This window comes from Pholcus phalangioides, unplaced genomic scaffold (genome assembly GCF_987345545.1).
Source record: "Pholcus phalangioides strain wild (caught in Gottingen) unplaced genomic scaffold, Ppha-v1.0 ptg000013l_1, whole genome shotgun sequence".
NCBI lineage: Eukaryota > Metazoa > Arthropoda > Arachnida > Araneae > Pholcidae > Pholcus > Pholcus phalangioides.
This window is the reverse complement of record NW_028301606.1, coordinates 36,111,170-36,130,658: the sequence shown is the minus strand read 5'-3', so window position 1 is coordinate 36,130,658 and position 19,489 is coordinate 36,111,170. Positions and strand designations below refer to the sequence as shown.

General features: G+C 39.8%; 1 protein-coding gene across 3 annotated transcripts in view; it reads left to right on the top strand.

Moving 5' to 3' along the window:
• Nucleotides 1-9,658: 9,658 nt before the first annotated feature.
• LOC149079002 (kinesin-like protein KIF13A) overlaps nt 9,659-19,489 on the top strand; it is a 144,217-nt gene continuing 134,386 nt past the window's right edge. For all 3 annotated transcript variants that reach the window (XM_089241253.1, XM_089241254.1, XM_089241252.1), the window contains exons 1-2: nt 9,659-9,877; nt 15,186-15,270. In XM_089241253.1, the coding sequence (XP_089097379.1) occupies nt 9,823-9,877; nt 15,186-15,270 (140 nt within the window). In that variant the 5' untranslated portion in view covers nt 9,659-9,822. The remainder of the gene's footprint in view (nt 9,878-15,185; nt 15,271-19,489) is intronic.

The following is a 19,489-nucleotide window of genomic DNA, read 5'->3' as shown; positions in this document are numbered from 1 at the left end:
AAATATGCCAGATAAATATTTACAAGTTTTTTCCATAATTACCATATTATAGTTTATATAATGAAAACACTGTGTGTGTGTGTTTGTTTGTTCACGATTTTAGTAAATATTACAAATTCAAATTAGTATCGTTGACAAAAACGAGACAAATGTATAACAAAAATCGAAACAAAGAAAATTGCAGAGATGCCCCGTAATACGGGACGCAATTGGTCCGTAAATTTGTTTCGGACATTTTATTGGTCCTTGTTTTCAAAAAGGTTGAAAAAAACTGAGATGGAGAATTTTTTCTGTGGGATCAAGTTCAAAAGTTCAAAGTTCAAAGATTTCTGGCGGGGCCTATCTGTTTGCAGACATCTGCCGCCTTCAAAACCGGCCCGCGGGGGACCATTATGAAGAGAAAGGCAAGGGCGCAAATGTTCGTGGAAGTGTAGAGTGCATGTATGTCGGTCAGAATTTGGGGGAACTGTCTAGTGGGGAACCCACTGTTAATTAACGAATTTCATTAATTAACTAGGAATTTAATAAATTAAACATGTCTAGACGAGCTTGGTTAGTCATATTACTTATTAATATTTTCGGCAGGAAAAGTAAACTGCTTCTGCGGCGCCATCTTGGTTTCGCCGTGCCTCATCCTCATTGGTCGGATTGAGTTGCAGGTCAGGGATTGGCTGAAATGAAAGAATACACAAAAATACATTTTATTAATTCAAAATTAGTTAGAAGGTGAAGAAAAAAGAGGAATAGAGTTAGTATTATTAAAAAGTAGCGAAATGGATAGATGAAGAAGATATTTTTTACATTTTTTGCGAAATCCAATATTTCTATTGAAAAACGATTTTTAAGTTTTTATGGAATTTTTTAGAAAATATTCTCGAAAAGATGGGGAAAGGAAATGGAGAGAAAGATAGAAGCAACCTCTTAAGTTTGCTAAAAGAAGTTGGAGCTGATCACTGCTCCTGGGCTTTTACAGCCTATTTTGCAATCATGTTGCCAGCTTCCTTAAAAAAGCGCTGAAGAATCACTCTTTTTTCTTTTTTAGAGTTACGCTGGATAATGTCTTGCATGCATGTTGTTGCAAAATTTAGTAAGTCCTGAGCTGAGGAAGAACTAGCCGAGGATTCAGAGTCAGTAGTGGTCGATCGAGATTTCGACGACGACGACGTATCTTCTTCCGTCGTGTGACCGGAACTCTGGTGCTCACTGTTCTCCTCGTCATCAGCGGTGGTGGCATTTGCGACGCCGGTCTTGCCGACGGTAGGCTTCGCGGAGCTGGTTTGCCTTGGCTTATCGCTTCCGGGACGGGGCTGAGTCGGTTGCTTCAACCGTTGGCTTGCCAAGTTGACTAGCCGCTTGGCTAGTTTGTCCGTAGGTTTGGACTTGTCTTTTTTCGGCTGCCACTGCTCTGTTGCCAGGTCCGTCGACGGCTCTGCCACGACTTCTTCTGCTGCGTTTTTGGGCGGGTTTGTTGCAGTTTCTTGATTTTTTAGTCTCTGGTAGTCCTGGAACTGTTTCCAGACTTTTTTCGGGATGTGCTTAGCATATTCAAAATTTCCGCGAGGTGTGACTTGTACACCGAGCAGCCACGATTGACACTTGGGTGCCCTTCCCCACAGTTGCTGCATACAGGGGTGTCGATTCCGCGTTTTTTGGTGCACATTTTCACGTCGTGAAATTCCGCACAGAACCCACACTTTTGTGGTAGATCACACGCTTTACCGAGATGACCCCATTTGAGGCAGCGGAAGCAGATGCTCGGGGTTTTTCGATTTGGGTTACGGCGATGTCTTTCCACCGTTATTGCAACGAAGAGCAGTTGCTTAAGCCCAAAGATGGCTCTGGACTTCTCACCGCTTGGGAGGTCTACCTTCCATAGTGGGAGAATTTTCGAGCGGAGCCGCCGCCGCCGTGATCGGATGTGGGTTACCCGGATCGGTTCAAATCCTTGTTCGACCAGTTCCTGGTGAATGTCCCCAGCTGGCATCGCTGGGTCGAGACCGCGTACTATTACGCTGAATATCTCGGCGTCCGGTGCAGACTGCCTCAGGATTTGGATTTTCTCTTCATTGAGAAAGTCGATTATTTTGTCCCGATCCAGGGTGTCGGTGAATGTGATTCTGTAGTCACCGCGCGTAAATTTCACTTCACACGCGGCTGTGCAATGTTCTTTCAATTTCTGGGCTACCGAACGCCATCTTCGATCGCATCGGATCACCAACGAGTATTTCCCTCGCTCGGGACCTTCCCTGGTCGGTTGACCGTGGACATCTGACTCAACGCTTCTGGTGGGCGGAGCTATCTCGCTAATGGCGGAGCGCGATTGGTCCATCGGTGGTGGTGAATCCGTCGAATCGGACGTTGTCGTGGGAGGTTGATTGTCCAAGTTTGGTGCTGGGGCCTTTTCGCCTTTTTCCGGAGCGGGCTTTTCCTGCTCTTTCTGCTGTGTTTCCTGAATTTTATCGGGTTTTGCAGTTATCCGGGGCGGTTCAACCTCTTGGTCCCTCGTTGTTGGTTCGGGGTAAATGTCTTGAATCAAAGGCATTTTTAGTGCTGACTTGTTGGGGTTAGCTTCTTCTGTCAGGAAATCCGAGATTTTAATCCAGTTGGTGCTCATGCCCTTCAGCTGGTCAGTGATCCTCTTGGAGAAGGCTTTTCCTTTCTCTGAGTTGACCTGCAGGCTGAAATAGCAGATTTCGGCGTTAGTCAGAATTTTCTTGACATGTTGCCGTAGGGCCAGTCTCAGCTGAAGAACACTCGCATCCTTCGGTTTAGCCTGAATTTCTCTGTACAGTTCAAAGATTTTTTTAAGTGTCTTGTCTCCCTCACAGCAGAACTGCTCAGTCGATTGGAAACGACCGCCCAGGTAGCCTTGGCACCACAAGTTGTAGTGGCGGTTGATTCGGCTCAGGTAGCTGAGTGCTGCGCTGACTTGTGCGCTAGCTTTGGTCTTCTTGTCGCCGAAGACTTCTGTCAGCTTGGCTATGTCGGCATTTCCTTCGACGAGGACTTCCCCATGGAGGAAGCAGGCAGGTAGTGTTTTGAAGGTAGACATTTCTTCAAAGTATTATTGAGTTGGACACTATAACATTATTATTTTATGAGTTTGAATCCGACTGAGTACGGATCTGTAGAGAAGTTATTGCTAGCTGGCTGCTATTGCGTCAGCATTGCGATGCTATCATACTGCAATCTCAGGAGCTCGAAAAGTACGTGCTCTCTCTCTCGTTGCTACATCAAGGACGCGCTTCGCCTAAAAAAGACTTTTCTGTGGGATCGTTCCAAACGTTTCAGACCTAACCAGAATGAAATTTTGCCTCCCGGGACTGGCCCTTACGGGCCAACTGTCAGCTTTCAAATTGCAGAAAGCTTCAATTCGCATCTCTTCAAATTCTTCCGCAGTTCAGATGGCGCTGCTATCAATTCCGCGGCCATTCTTTAACATTGAGTGGATACGCTTATCTTTCAAGCGGCTTTGAATTGTAGCCTCGTGAAGATTACGTGTGAGGAGAAAGGCAAGTGAGTATTAGTGTGTGTATTTTGTGGGTGCGGTTGTGTAAAAGAGAAAAATTTTGTCAAATCCGGGTAACTGTCTGGTACTGTCACTCTTTAACACAATTTTGCAGATAAAACGCTCCACAACCTTCTGTGAAAAATGTTTACACTTGGAAGAGAATAAAGAAAAAGAGCTGTCGAAAAGACAATTGGAGACAGTTTCCATCATTTACTCACTAATGCGAGTTTCGACAAGTTTTTTTTTTTTTTTTGATCATTTTCAGGAAATAGAAGAAAAAGTGGGAGTTGGGTGGATAGGAGGAAAATGATGTAGGGGAAGATGATGTCAAGGGAAAGGGGAGGGGGTGAAAATTTTGCCAGTGACAAATCACAAGTAACAAAAAATTATGCGCTTTTGCTTCAAAAATATTTAATGAAGTAGAAATTTATGATATCATGGTTCAATGATGTCGGCCTTTTGTGGCAATATTGTTGTTGACACAATAGAAATTTTTATATACATGTTGAGCAAAGTTCAACAAATTCCTGGGTAAAATAATTTCAATCTTGATTAAACATATATTTACAATAGGAGAGAACTGTTGCTCATTCTGCAGTGCCCTCTGACGCGGAAGAGTGCTTGAATTGTTGGTCTCGGTGGGAGAGCCATCCACGGATGACAACATTACAACTTAAGCCTTTTTGGTGCATCGAGGGAAAGCCATCGATACTATTGTATTTGTATGCAAACTAAATAATGTTGTATTGTAAACTAAATAATGTTGTATTGTAAACTAAATAATGTTGTATTGTAAACTAAATAATGTTGTATTGTAAACTAAATAATGTTGTATTGTAAACTAAATAATGTTGTATTGTAAACTAAATAATGTTGTATTGTAAACTAATAATAATAAATTTGTCTCTGCGATCCGATCATCCGCCCTGATGTACAGGGCCACAACGACATGCGTGGTCAGCCGGGGCAAGCACGCATTTTGGCGCCCCCTTTTAATATTGAAGGAGAGATGAAAGGTTAACATTTGCGCTCCTGTCTGGCTCGGAGTTCGGGGCATCAGTCAGTGCCGTCTTAACGCATGGGCCCACCTGAGCACGGCCCGGGCGCCTCAAGAGAAGAGGGGCCTTCCAAAAATGAGATCCGATTGAAATTTTCAAGGATTTACCATGTAGGGCCTCCTAAAAACCACTTGGCCCGGGGGGCCCATAATACTCTTAAGACGACCATGGCACCAGCCCCACCTGCTCCTCTCTAGTTGCGGCCCTGATGCCGTATGTACAGGGTGTTAAGCGGGCCGGGGTAGCAAGTTCAGAGGGGCGGCAACTTTGAGTAATTCGTGGTCAAAAACTTTAAATTATAACGTGAATAGGGGGCAGAGCAATTCGAATAGTCAGCCCGTGGCGAAGCCATAAATCTGTGTCTGGAAACGGATTCAGTGTGAAGCATGTAAATAATTTCGTCTAAGGACATTACGTTCCCTTCGTGTCATCGCATCATCTGGAAAAAAATCATCTGATAACTGATCGGGAGAAATGATAAACGAAGAAGTTTTTATGACGTTTTTCGTTACCACGGTTCTTCGTGTTCATCACAACGAATTCACTAATCCTCCGTTGATGGATGTTCTTAGTATTATTATATAGCGTTATACTGTATCATGTGTGTACAAAGGTACAAAAAAAATTGTACCTTTGTACCGTATTTCCTTCTCGTGCTGCCCCCCCCCCCCCATCTTTCCCCAGGACCCCGGGTGGGCACTTTTTCACTTGTTGGTCGAAAATTGAACTGCAGCTTAATCCCATTATAGCAAACTTCCAAGAGACCGGAGAAATCACTTCGTTACAACGAAATTTCCTTGTAAAGGAATTCCAGGTTGTTGCCGTTGTGCCTATGTAAACTGTTGTGGGAGGTTAGAAAAGTTTTCGTTAGAACGAGATTTTCACTGTAACGGTATTCGTTAAAACGGGGTTAGACTGTATTTGTTTTACTTCATAAATCTCCCCATGGTCTCATTGAGATATCCTGAAAATTTGGATGTACTCGGTTAAGCAGTTTTTGAGGAAAAACTACTCGAAGTACGAGAACTTAAACTGTAATCACCCGTTATGTAATTATTTACACTCTAAACCCTTACAAGTTCGATCATACGTATGCATGAAAAATTAGGATGATTTTAATCCTCGAATGCAATTTGAACGAGGTAATTTGATTGAAACGTCGATCGAATTCTAGCAAGCAATTATTGGACAGGAGCTTCGAGAACTCCAGTTGCTTCAGGTAGCACCGTGGTGCTCGCGAGCAACAGATTGAAGATGCCTGCTCTAAACCATTATACTACATCTGGTCATGTAGGCCCTATGTGAACAAGAAGCCCAGGGTCACGCGAATATGGGTGGCTTTAAGATGGCCTTGGTCCCACGAACAGTTTTGCTGAGTTCGCAAAGTAGTCCCTTCCCCCCCCCCCCTTTCTTTCTGATGTACACCCCAAACCCAAAACAGAAGTTCTCGAGGTGTGGGTCGCTTTTTCTGGGAATGTTCGGCATTATCGCTCGGAAGGACGTCACGACGACTATGCATTGCCGTGAACCCCTGCAGTGCTTTGGAATGGCTCTTGCTATTCTTACGAGCAGGCCGAAGAAGCCGCGAGTGGCAAAAGTTTCAAGAACCCCTGCCAAGGTCTTCCAAACGAGTATACCAGTCGGTAACCGTTTTTCAGTTTGTTTGTTTTCAGAAATCCTTCATCCGGATTTCTGAGAATTATAAGAAAAACCATTATCTATTTTAAGGGCAATAGACCTGTTGGGAAAAGCAATAAAATTTAGATACTGTACTTCCATTTGAGCCTAATTGACTAGCCTTCCATGCACGCCCTTGGGAAAACGAATGGTCTTTTAAAAAAAGGGACTTCGCGAAACATAAAACAAATTTCGTGGAACCTGTCAACTCGGACATCTCCTACATGGGGCAACTTTGAAAGGCACCGTCATAATCCTACAACACAGAATGTCGGCAATACCGAACGGCTTAATTTAATTGTAATGGAACCGTAGAGGTGTCCACTTCAGCCAGGTTTTGGTATCAGTAAGCCAATCTGAAGCCGCAGCTACGATTATTATTAGAACGCGTGAGGGCGCTTGCACAATGTTGCAGTACATTACTAATCATATTTTATCCATCTCATTTCTTATTTACCAGTTCCATTAGTCAGCTGTGTCAACGAAATTTTTTTGTGCCACCATGTCTTCAGCAGATTCTGATTCGTTAATGGCTAGCGATAGTTATTCCGAAAAAATCATAAGCGCGGTTGAAAAAAGACCAGCTTTATATGACAAAAATATGTTATTTAAATAGTTTTTTTATAATATATGCTATTTAAATAAATTATGATGATTCCAGTCATGATATATAAAAAAATTTGTGCGATTTGGTCACGAATCGCAAAAGCATCAAAAATGGGTCAACTTGTAGGTTGTCTTTCTTCAACTTTGAATTAATTTCAAACGGCAAATATTGTTACAGAAAATTAAATTCCATTACATGAATATTTTTATTAGTATATACAGTAAAACCCCTCCTTCTTGTGAACACGGACAGGACAAAAAAATTAAATCCATGTAAAATGGGTGACCGTTAAAAAGAGGTTTGAAATTCATACTTTTATATATTATACAACTGTAAATTATTATTTGTCCGTAAAAGAGGGAGTATCCGTTAAGAGGGGGTTTTACTGCAACGCAGCTTATGAGCACGAATTCGCATGCTAACTGGAGCCAACTTCAGCTTGGCGAAAATAATTTAGCCAATCCCGAGATGTCACGTGACATTAAAAAATAAAAAAACCCCGGTTGCTAACAGCAGTGTGTGTTTCACGCGAAATTCCACGGTTGCTGATAAGATCAACCGCGCCAGCCGAACCGTAGTGTGCCGGCAGCCTAAGCAGGAGAACTTTCATGTTGTTTTCTTCCTCCCCACGTAAGTAGTTAAATATAGTGTCACTGGTCTCATCACAATAGTTAACACATTTCTGGGAGACTTTTATATAAAGCAGCGTTTCTCTTTCCTTTTTTTGCCCGTGTCTCCCCCTTTGAGGAATTTTTTTTTCTCGTGGCTCCCCTGAGTCTTCGACCCTCATCTAGAAGCAAGATTCTTTTTATACGTATTGAATTGATTTTTTCAGTGAATTTATACTGAATGAAAATTTTTGGCTAATAAAATTGGGGAAATACGGGACAGCGCCAATTATCGCCAAAACCGAACAAAGTCGCCAAATATTGTTGAAATAATGGAGAAATCACAATGGCGGGAAATGCAGCATTACTGCTAATTGCAGTGGATTAAAATGAATTCCACGAAAAAAAAATTTCACTAAGACAAATGTGGGAGATTCATATACTCATTTATAGTTGTAGTTATCATAATATAATTTATAAGTTGAAAATAATTTCAATCTCTGACTTCAATAAAGAATAAAAATTCAAGTAGGCTTCGTGCAAAATACGGGAAAAACCGGGACACTTTTGCTAAAAAGTCGGGACAACCAAAAAAACAGAAAATACCGGGACTGTCCCGGGAAATACGGGACGTATGGTCACCTTATGCAGAACTTAACAACTAGTCTCTTCCCAAGTCCCCACCCTCCCTTCTAAGAAGGCGTTGGCCACGCTTGCTTTCTTTTTTCCCCCTTTTGCAAGGTTTTTTTTTTTGCACAAAAGGCTTTTACAACCCCCCTTTCGCTCCGTTCTTTTTTATTTATTATTATTTTTTGCTCTTTTACCTCGGATTGAATGCATCTCTTGAAGGGGAAGGAATCTCATTCTCGTTATTATTATTATTGTTATTTGGTCTACTCACCAGTGCAGTCTTACGCATGGGCACGTCCGCGGGGAGGGGAGGTGCAGAGAAGAGGCAGACCTCCTGAAACTAAGATGTTCAAATTTCCAAGATTCGGAGTACTTTGAATTGATAGGCAGTAATTTTTAGCCAGATAGAGAAGAGCCGAAACTAAAGGGCGGGGGGGGGGGACGCGGGTCCGGGGCTCGGGCGCTGGACTAGTGGGGGAGGCGAATGCACCTTTTAACTGCTCCTTCTACATTATACGGGGCACAGAAATGCAAGTTTGTTCCGGCTCAAAAAGTATCTATAAGTGAATTATAGTGGTCTAGGGTGTTCACGTGGGTTCGATTCCCCACACGGGGGGGGGGGGGGCAGTTGAATTTTCTCTCTTTCCAAGATATATCTTCGCATCAGCCAGCCGTTAAAAACCTTTTCATGAAATAATAGTTTGATAGTCATTCTCGGGTACCAATGTAAACCCGGCGTGCACCAGGGTGTTCATGGACACTGAGGGATCGAGGAAACCCTGCTTTTAGAGGGGCCGCGAAGCTGTTTTTGCACCGGACCGCAAAATACTTAAGCACGTCCCTGCAAGGGCGTAGCGACGGGGGGGGGGGGACTTGGGGGTCTGGTCCCCCCCTGAAATGTGAGAAAATGACCGAAAAAAGGGAAAAAGATGGCCAAATTCATTGTTCTGTCACTTTGGTTCCCCCCCCCGAAATGAAAGTGGTCCCCCCCCAGAACGAAATTTCTGGCTACGCCCCTGCCTCATGGGCGGAGATACGGTGGGGGGCAAAGCGGCTCAAGATCTTTAATACAGCTTTGGTGGGGGGGTATATATATATGTATAGATGAATCGAGAACAGTATCATCTTGCCCCGCAGCAATAATGGCTGTGCCCCCCCCCCCCGACTTCCAAGTCTATCACCACCTATGCCCTGCAACGAATGACAAAAGTTTAACCAGTAACCAGGATCTGAACTACAGGGGGGGTGCAACTCACCGATACTAAATTGATACGTCTGTGCTGTGTGCAAATTGCTACACTTTAATTTCTCTTCTGGGGGTCGCCATCTCCGCCCCTCGCTGGGTACGCCCATGCCATATGAGGTAAGTTGGGAAATAAAAGTGTCCAGTTTTCATTTATCTCGCTAGATGGCGCCCGCCACCGCGCATTCACGGTGGAAAAAATCTCTCTTTCTCTCTCTCTCTCTGGCATTTTATATCGGGTGACGTCACGGGTCATTTCTGATAGATATTCGGAATATGGCGCATCCCCGTCGTGTGGTGGTGCACGGCGGCGGCGTATCTGCTGGTCCATTGGATAACATGGAATGAGACTGCATATTCGTGATTCATCATTTCAATTCCTCCCTCCTAGTGCTCTCTGTTGTTGTTGTTGTTGTTATATTTCAAATAAAAATTGTGATTTTTCAAATTTAATTTCTCATGCGTTCAAGGTGAAATAAAAGATCTCAATGGCAACGGATAAAGTAAAAGTTGCTATCAGAGTAAGACCGTTCAATCGCAGGGGTAAGTGAGTGTTGTTTATGTATAAGTATACGATGTTGCAGAGAAATCATTAGAAAACCACCTTCTCCTCCCCCATTGTTGACACGTGATATATATATAATTGCCACAATGATAAATTTTTTTTTACATTTGTTTTGGTTTATATAGTGTCAAAACAAGAGGGATCTTCCCCCCCAGTCAATATATAGGTGTAACATCTGTGATCTCCTAGAGCGGTGGTTCCCAAAGTGTGGGTCGCCGTGAGGGAGCTTCTCCAAAATTTTGAGCTAAAACGTATCTATATGAAATTCAACCTCTTACGTCAACTTAATCTAATGCTTTAACTGTTAGCTAAGCTATTCGAATTATATGCACGGTGGCGTCGGAGCCGGGAGTGGTGTGTGTGTGGGTGCCACGCTCGGACCCGTGGTCGTGGGGACGATCGCCCCTCTCCCAAAAGCTTCGAATAATGTGGGAAAAGTTTGTCTGTCCCGTGAAGTACGAGACGATCCCGGGATCTGTGCCTCGTGTGTCCAGGCACTGGGCACATTTAAATTTTTGACAGCCTCTTATGTGTATTGCTCTTTCAAGCAGGGGAGAGGAGTATGGGCTCCTGCCTATTACAGAAAACAGCTGATTTTGGGGCTGTGGGCATGTGCCTATGTGAGAGCTTTATCTAGAAGGGGGGAAATTGACTCTCCTAAGAGCTGCGAATAGTTTGGGAAAAGTTGGTCTGTCGCGCGAAATACAAGACAGTCCCAGGGCTTGCTCCACATACGTTTGGGCTCTGGGAAAATATAAGTTTTTCACCCCCCCCTAATGCAGCGGTTCTCAACCGGTGCTCCGCAGAGCCCTTAGGGCTCCTTGGGCACTTCGCTCCAGGGGCTTCGCAGCAGCTCGAGAAAAGTACAATAAATTGGTAAATTTGATTAATAAATAAAAAGGTCTGAAGGATTCCACCATATAAGTTATATACTAAAAAGGGCTCCTCTGGCTAAACTCGGGGCTCCGCCATAGAAATTATACGTTGAAAAGGGCTCCGCGAGTCAGAATAGGTTGAGAACCGCTTCCCTAATATATATATATATATATATCTTGCTCTTTGAGGCAGAGAGGAGCCTTTTCGTGCCTTTAATGCAGAAAGTAGCCAATTTCAAAATCCTGGGCATGTGTCTCATTTGCCCTTGCGAGAAACGCACTGGGCAATCCAATGAATTTATACAAGCTTGAGCACCCTTTTTAAAGAATTTATTTATAAATGAGGATTTCCTGTATAAATGTGAAGCTGAGCACCCACAGGTCTAAAACGCTTATGTGCGGTGAAACATCTGAATGAAAGAGGAACCCGTTGGACCGGATTTTTTATCCCTTAATAGAAGTATCCCTTATTCAGAAGTAAATGAGTTCTTATTTGGGGGGGGGGGGAAACAAGGACCTTGATTAGGGATGGGACGAATTGTGATTTGGCCGAATACTGAATATTCGGCTAATGTCTTGGCCGAATACCAAATATTCGCTGGCTGAATATCAATTTTCTTAAAATTCATCAAAATTATAAATAAAATTTCTATTTTTAATTTTTAATTGGGAAGTAAAATTATTGGTAATTTCAAATGATATTGATGTTTTCCTTATCCCAGAAATTCACCCTGACATAACCTCTTGCACAGAAAGGGATAGATATGTACCACACAATAAAATATAACCTGTAAATTGTTAATTTATGTGGGAAATTCCAATTAATATAATTTTTGAAATTAGTTTGTTGTGCTAAGATTTACACAGATATTCAGCAAAAGGACGAATACTGAATAGTAGCCAAATATTTGTCCCATCTCTAACCTTGACATATGTCCTGACATCCTAGAGAAGCGGTGTTCTCTCCCTTAAACAGAGGTTTTGCTGTATACAAATATGCACACTGGCAGTGACCTTTCAGTTAGAGATTCCTTGGAATACTAGGTCACCGTTTGATTAGGGTGGATGTATACAAATATGCAAAGCAGCACCAAGAACATTAAACAAGCACAGCAAACACATGTTCTTGCATGTACAATGAATCAAAATTCCCGCAGAGGAATGTGTGTGTACGAGGTGCATGTACGATCAAGTAGTAGTATATCGTATCATCTAGCATGTTCAGTAAAACCTCTATAAGTCGTGACTCCATTTAAGTGATTATTTTTCTTTGGTCCTGTCCAGCTTTCATAGATAACACTGTTATTATATCTTCGATTAACTTCTTGCTAATTTCCGTTAACTTGTTACTATGAAAAGGTTTGTGAGAGAGGAATAGATGATTTCTATGGTTTCTTGTAAAGAAAGAGCTTGATAACAGCACTGCTGTATTACGTTTAGAAGTGACCATAAAAGCCTTATGCACCAAAACGTGACAGCTCAAATTAAAAAAAATAGAAATGACACTGAGGAAGTTCATTTGCAGACTAGAAAAAAAGTTCTTGAAATGTTAGCAACTGTTCAAGCTGGACCCAATTTCTGTATCGGACTCCTATTCATTCATTGCTTCAAATTTAAATAAAATATTTGTGTTTTGGTGTTAGGTGTGAAAAATCACACATTTTTTCTTAAGGGCAGTTTAATTTTTTCTCTTTCTTAAATTCATTTTTGCATCAGCCAGCTGTTAAAAACCTTCATATGGGTAGCGGAGAATGATGTCATCCCCGGATAATTAAAAATGGTGCATTTTTATGGCATTTCACTGCTTATAAATTCAAAATTTATTCACCCATGTACAGTTTTTCAATTCTAGATAAATTTTATCCACAAATAGAAGAAAATACAGTGCAATACAACAATACAAGTGATGAAAAAAAAAAATTCTGAAAAGCTGACACGGCTCTTACTTGCAATCACAAATTTAATATACAGTCGAGTTTGGTTTATAAATACTCCCTTAGGTGATTCAGAAGTGTATGTTATAAGTGAGAAATTATCTTGAAATTAGCTTACGTAGCAATGGCATGTATGCATAAAATGCATTATTGAGGTTGGTTGTCGCAGGCAAAAAAAGCTTATACAGCACATAATTGAAATGTAACATAGTATGAATATAGTTTTTGATTGATAAAAATTTATTAGAAAAGAAGATACAACAACATGCATAGATTTTTAGAAATGCTAATGAGAGAGAGATCCTTTTGAGTAATCTTTTATGCTAACGGGTTTCCTTTGAAGTTGACTGCATTGTACAATTTATTCAGGGGAAAAAAATCCAGCTAATCTCTTTATAAAGCGGGATTTGACATAAAGGAAATTATGTCAGCACATCTGTCAACGTAGATGTCACCAAACACTGGTAACGTTGTAAAACAACATTATTTTGGGCCATTTATCCTTGAAAATAAATCTGTATAATGGAGGTGAACGGCACCATATCAAAAAGGAGAATTTTACATCATTTAAAGATTTTTTTCTCAGGCTATGTCTTTGGAGCTCGCTGTTTTATAAGGGAATCTCTGTTATTTTTATTGAAATAGGATTTAGTGTTCTATGCCTGTGTGTAGTCAACAAAAGTAATTGCAAATTAGTAATTTTATCTTAATATTGATGAAAATGGGCATGTGCCCTTTACCTCTGGCATACAGAAATATGCCTAGCACATTACAAATTTGTCTTTGCTGGGACACGGACCCAGGCCCTTTTGCATACTGGGCAACATGACTTTTCTTTCTGAGTTCACCTCAGCATAATATCCAGAAAATATCTGTTTCCTTGATATCTTAGGCTAAGAAAAAGCCGTCTATCTCTTTCAGAATATCTGTTAGCATTAGCATGCCAATGTCAATCAACGTATAAAAAGGTCTTCATTCCATGGTTTTTTTTTTTTCATTACTCCAGACAGTTTTTCCTCTGAAAAAATATGCTCTGCTCCTAAGAAATTTGGCTGCAGCCTAATTTTTTTATTCCATTTCTTATGCCCTGCTTTACTTGTATCACTCTGCAACAGCCAATCTTCATTTACAAGCATAAATTCTTTCTCACTTGTGGATACATTGATACATAAAACTTTCTCCATCTTTAAATATTTTTCACTCATTTTAAAAAAGAAGTTTGTGTTTTAAACCTTCTTGTACCACTCTTGCAGGTTTGCCACCCTAATCTAGTTAGATACATCAAATCAATATCTAGCCATTTGTCCAACTATAAGGTGCTCCCCTCTGGGGAATTTCAGATTTTCTACAACTCACGCAGTAGGCCTAATAGCCTTTCTTTTCAACATGGGCATTCAAGCACGCACTGTGTTTTGTAGCACAGGGACAGGCACCCCTAGAATCAAATTTAAAATTGGAAGTTTCCAATCCAACCTTAACCCTTAACTGGCGTGGTGGGGTTATCATGACCGCACTCGCACATATTTCGAGTACCCTTAAAGCTAGTTGTTTACATATTTTTTACAAATTTATGATGTTATTCTACTTTTTCTCCCCTGTATATCACTGATCAATGGTTCTGTGGGGTCATACAAAATGATCCCACCATACCACTACTTGCGTAAGTCTTTTTTTTGTCTGACGGCAGAAGTGTTCAGATTGAAATGGCATATCAGAAGAACTTCAGTTTTCTCGATATCAGTTTCAAATTAGTCGTGAAACATCAGATATCCGAGGTGAGCATGAGGATAGAGTTGTTAGTAAATTGTATGTGAGATCTGCGTGGTCAACATGTCATGGTGTTTGCAAGTATTGTGTTTCCTACTTAAGACTAATTTTGGTGCTTGCAAAAATACAGTAAATTTTATTTTCTGAGTATATTTCAATCGTATCTGTTCATTTTGTTCATGAAAATTGTGTTAAAAAAATTTAATGAATAATTAAAAAAAATTTTCAAAAGTCATGTATAATACTCTTTTTGTTGATTTTTAAAATGCATTAATACTTGCTGGGGTCAAAATGATCCCACGGCACCAGTTACACAGAGAATTTTCACAAGCCGTTGAGAGTTAAGGTCAAGCTGAGCACCCGTGGGTCTGAAACACTCCACGAGGCTCCTGAATTGATTATATCAAAAGGGTGTTAATGCCCTGTCAGCAAACATCTAACACTACACATGCACCTCATAAACATTCCTGTGCTGAATTTCTAATGAACTGGTACATACAGGAATTTGTGTGTATCTGTGCCCTAATGTATTTGTTGTCAAAGCTATGTGTGTTTTGTGTTGGTAGTACTGCCATCTGTGCTATCGAAAGGGAGTGTAAGATTATGAATTAATGCTTACTTTGAGGTTAAGAATCATTGATTCAGATTGAAACTTCAGTTTAAAAAATATTACAAGTAAATAATGGAATGAATATACTTTTTTTTTTCAGAGATTGAACTTGGAACTCAGTGTATCACTGAGGTTAAAGAACAACAAACAATTGTTCATCATCCTAGTTCGACGAAAGGAGAAGGGTGAGTTTTTAGTATTATTAGTGTGTTTGCTTAGCATGTGTTTGGAATTTTTACCACTGTTTTGTTTTAATTTATTTATCTTGTTTCCAGTTGAATTTTTTTTTTATTTCAATGTCTTACGTGTCTGTAGAAATCTGAATGCACTTTTGTAGCTAGGGCTCCAACTTGATACTTTGTTGCCATGGCAAGCACACATTTTGTCAATCCCACAGGGCCATCTTAAGAGCATCATGGACCCTGGGCAAAGTGATTTTTCTAAGGCCCCATCTGATTAATTATAGAAAATTTCAACCAGATCTCATTTTTGTGGGGCCCCCTCTTCTCTTGAGGGTGGGCCCTTGCGTTAAGACAGCACTGCACCCCATGTAATTTAGAAGGAGCAGTTGGTGCTCCCTTTTGTCCAGTGCTGTTATGTCATTTTGCATATTTAAATATTCTTATCACAGTTCTTGCAAATTTGTTTTATTCACTCGTTCTATAAACAAACAACAGTTTCTGGCAACAAATTTTCTTTCAATCTTATTTCTATTTTTATAATCTGAGCGTTAGGCCTATTCAGTTAAACGTGAACAGTGATTTTAAAATGAAAACTATGTGTGTGTGAAATAGATTTCATACCAAATACTTTTGAAAAGTGTATTTATTACTCTGCTTGTAAATCTTCAAGTCATGTATGAAAGTAGAGTGGAACTTTACTTGCAGATCAAAGCATAACCATTTGGGATGAACCTTGATAAGTGTTCATGAAGACAGTTGAATTATATGTTAATGGTCTGTTACTTGAAGTGCAAGGTTAGGCTAATTTATCTGAGTATCAAACTCATGATATTCATTTGTGTTGTGACTGAATCAGAGGTGCAGATACAAAGAAAACATTGGATGGGGGGGGGCAGAGGTTGATTTAATGGCAGGTGCACCGGGCTCCTGACCTCTAAAGGGCCCCAAAAAAATCAAACCTCACAACTTTTTCTAATTTAAGAGGACCCAATATTTTCTTTTGCGCCCAGGGCCATGACAGACTTTAATTCGCCATGGGGGGGGGGGGGGCTAGGATTATCTCAAAATACTTGTCTATACGTGTAGGTGGGACATGTGTTGTATTGTATAATCATGATGAATAAAAAAATCTGTTTTTGAACTGCAACACCTTATGAGATTATGGTATAAAGTTTTAGTTTTATGAAAAGATGGAATATTCCATGGGCTTGATATTACAAAAAATTTCATATGAATGGCCTGTATCGCACTTAATATCAAAGTTTAAGTTTTTACATTTAGCAAAATAGGTTTACACACCCCGAAACATTAGGTGGGGTTTTATTGGCATTAGCACACAGTGCCATCTCCGAGGAAGAAGACAGCTGTCACAAATGGCCATTTTCGTGAATGATATGACATAAACAAAAAAGCTTACTTAAAAAAACACCCCAATAACTTATAAGAATCAATATGGCTCTTAATATTTCTTTAAAAGAATACGAGTATCGTGTAAACTTTTTGCACCTTGAATGTTATGTTATGTCAGCAGCATTTTTCAAATTTTCAATAAGTCAAAAAAGTGGTAATTAGAATTAAGTTTAAAAGTTTTTTGGGTTTTTTGGCCGACGTGAAGTCGGCCACTTCAAGTCAACCAAAAAACCCGAAAACTTTTAAACTTAATTCTAATTTACACAATGGCCATGAAAGCCTTTTTTGTTCCAAGTGGTAATTAGTTTTTTTTAAATTTTAATTCAGGAAAATAAACTCAAAATGCTTAGTTTCACATAACATTTCATTCCCAATATCGAAAACCTTATGTAGTACTCATATGTCTCATACATCCATATCAAATTATCAGTTTTCATCCATTTCACTTGTGTCTGTAATACAATTACGAGCTAATTTTACTCATGCATTTGATGTCAATAATCCCTCTCTCACAAAAGACATCAACTTGAACATAGTGCATTGTTCTCTGTCTGGAGATGAGAAAAGAAATCCAAATGTCTCAAATTTCTTCCTATTGCTTTCCTCACTCTTTTGTTCCAGTTACTTGTTTGTTCCTATTAGTTTGGTCTATTGTGCAGTTCATTAGCAATGACTCCAATTGACCACTTTATGTCATGTTGAGTGTTTCATCCTTGAAAGTTTTTCCTTCCACTTAATCCAAAACAGAAAGGTACTTGTGCGTGTTGTTCATTTGTTCTGAAATAAGAACGTTGTTTTTATTGTTTTGTAGAAGCATTAACTTAATTAGATTCACTCATAATGAGCCTCTTTCTAGAGCACCTTTGACCTTTACTATAAACATATAATTCGATCTCAAATTAGACATAGAAAAAAATACCCCCTTTTAACTTTTCTTTACTTGTGAACATAGTATATATATATATGGTCTAGGTACAGTAGTAGTAGTAAAAAAAAACCTTTTGTTTTGAACATGAAAAATATGTTTTATGCACGAGCTAGGCTTATAAGAGTGTGTGTTGATTAAACTGCCCATTTCAAATCTAAAGCAATGTGTATAAAAGTTTATTCATTATGCTTCTTGGTATGAAACATTTATGGATAGCTTAAAAATATGGAATAGTTCACCACTGTCTCGTCCAAGGGTCATACAGGAATCATGGGCGGAATACGAGCGTCAAAGGTGGAGTCGATTGATCTAATGTATAAATGTATATATGAATTGACATCATCATCATCGTGCCCCCCAGACTTCCAAGTCTATCTCCGCCTATGCCAGGAATCCGTTATATGTATATGAAGGTTTACTTTCGCGTTAATTATATCGGAGTTCAAGAGGGATTCATATAAACTGCTATTTAGAAGGAAGAAGGCAATGCCACTTTTTTCATGCAACCCCCATTTTCCTCAGACTTGCGTCATCACCTGCTGGTGTGCAGGCCATGGTCTCCATTGTTTATTTCGTTGCGATGGCGCATTAGACACGCAAACGCCAACAGTTCAATACTCACTCTTGCCCAGTGAAAAGAAAAAAGTATTTCATCTCCATTTTTTGGCTTTCATGCTTACCCAAAGATAATAATGTACACGTACGAATTTGGGACATAAGTACTTTGATAGAACCGCCCTCTTGTTCACATTAATGCAATTCTATTTTTAAAAGTGTCGGATCGCCACTGCGCTAATTTTCCAGGCGAAAAAAAATTCTCGCCGAAAATGTCCTGATTTTGCAGAATTTATTTATTCATCAGAATATTTTCTTTATTTATATATATATTCCAATTTCCACCTGAAGTATTTTTTATCCCTTCAATATACATGTATATATATTGTGTATAACTCACATGACATTTGATTTCATCACTTAATTTATTCATTATTAATTTTTGTTAAATTCGTTTTACTATACTTTCTATGTTAAGCTAATTTGATGTTATTTCGCCGCAGAAATCGGCTGCTAATAGTTTCAGCTTATGTTTTATTTTCGGCAGTTTGAGTTCATCTCTTCTTTTCGATGAAAAATTGAAACAGTATTTCCGTCCAGAGATTCCGCGCATAGGTTTTAAACATTTTAAGTGTACAACTACGCAGAGATTTTCGAAATTTTTTTTTGTTAATAAGGTAATGTAAAAAAAAAAAAGCACTACGCTCATGCCAAGTACTACATCGTGGTTCTGGTAAGAATGTCAATTACTTTCCGGACCACTCGTAACTCGATTTGTCCTCATTTAACTTGAAAGAATTCATTACCGGGCAGGTGAATTCACTACCCGCAAAGATGAATTGCATAGTTAATCTTTTGTTAGGTGCAACTTACCTGTGAAGATATTTTATACGTTTTTAGTTTACGAGCTATGAAATGAATTTGTAATTCTGTATGTATTAAGCATCATGTTGTCGCTGTTTTTATGGTATGCGGAACAAATTGATTGTTTTCTGGCCACACTTCCGCGTTGTGGAATTGGTTTCTTCGCCAGTGTGGAAAATACTTTAGTCGTTTTCATCGGAGCAATAAAATAATATACCGTTTCAGGGTTTAAGCTACGGTCGAATTTTTCGCAAAAAGCGAAAGAAAATCGCAGAATGCGAAAAAAGTAGTAGCCACTTTCCCAAAAATGCGTACATGAGGTACACAACGAGTAGACATCCAACCATCAATCATTACATTAGGGGTCATTCAAGTATTACGTCAGCATCGGGGGGGTGGGGATTTCGGATTTGCGGACTTTTTGATGACAAGGGGAGAGGGGCTTGAAGGTTGCTGACATCATCA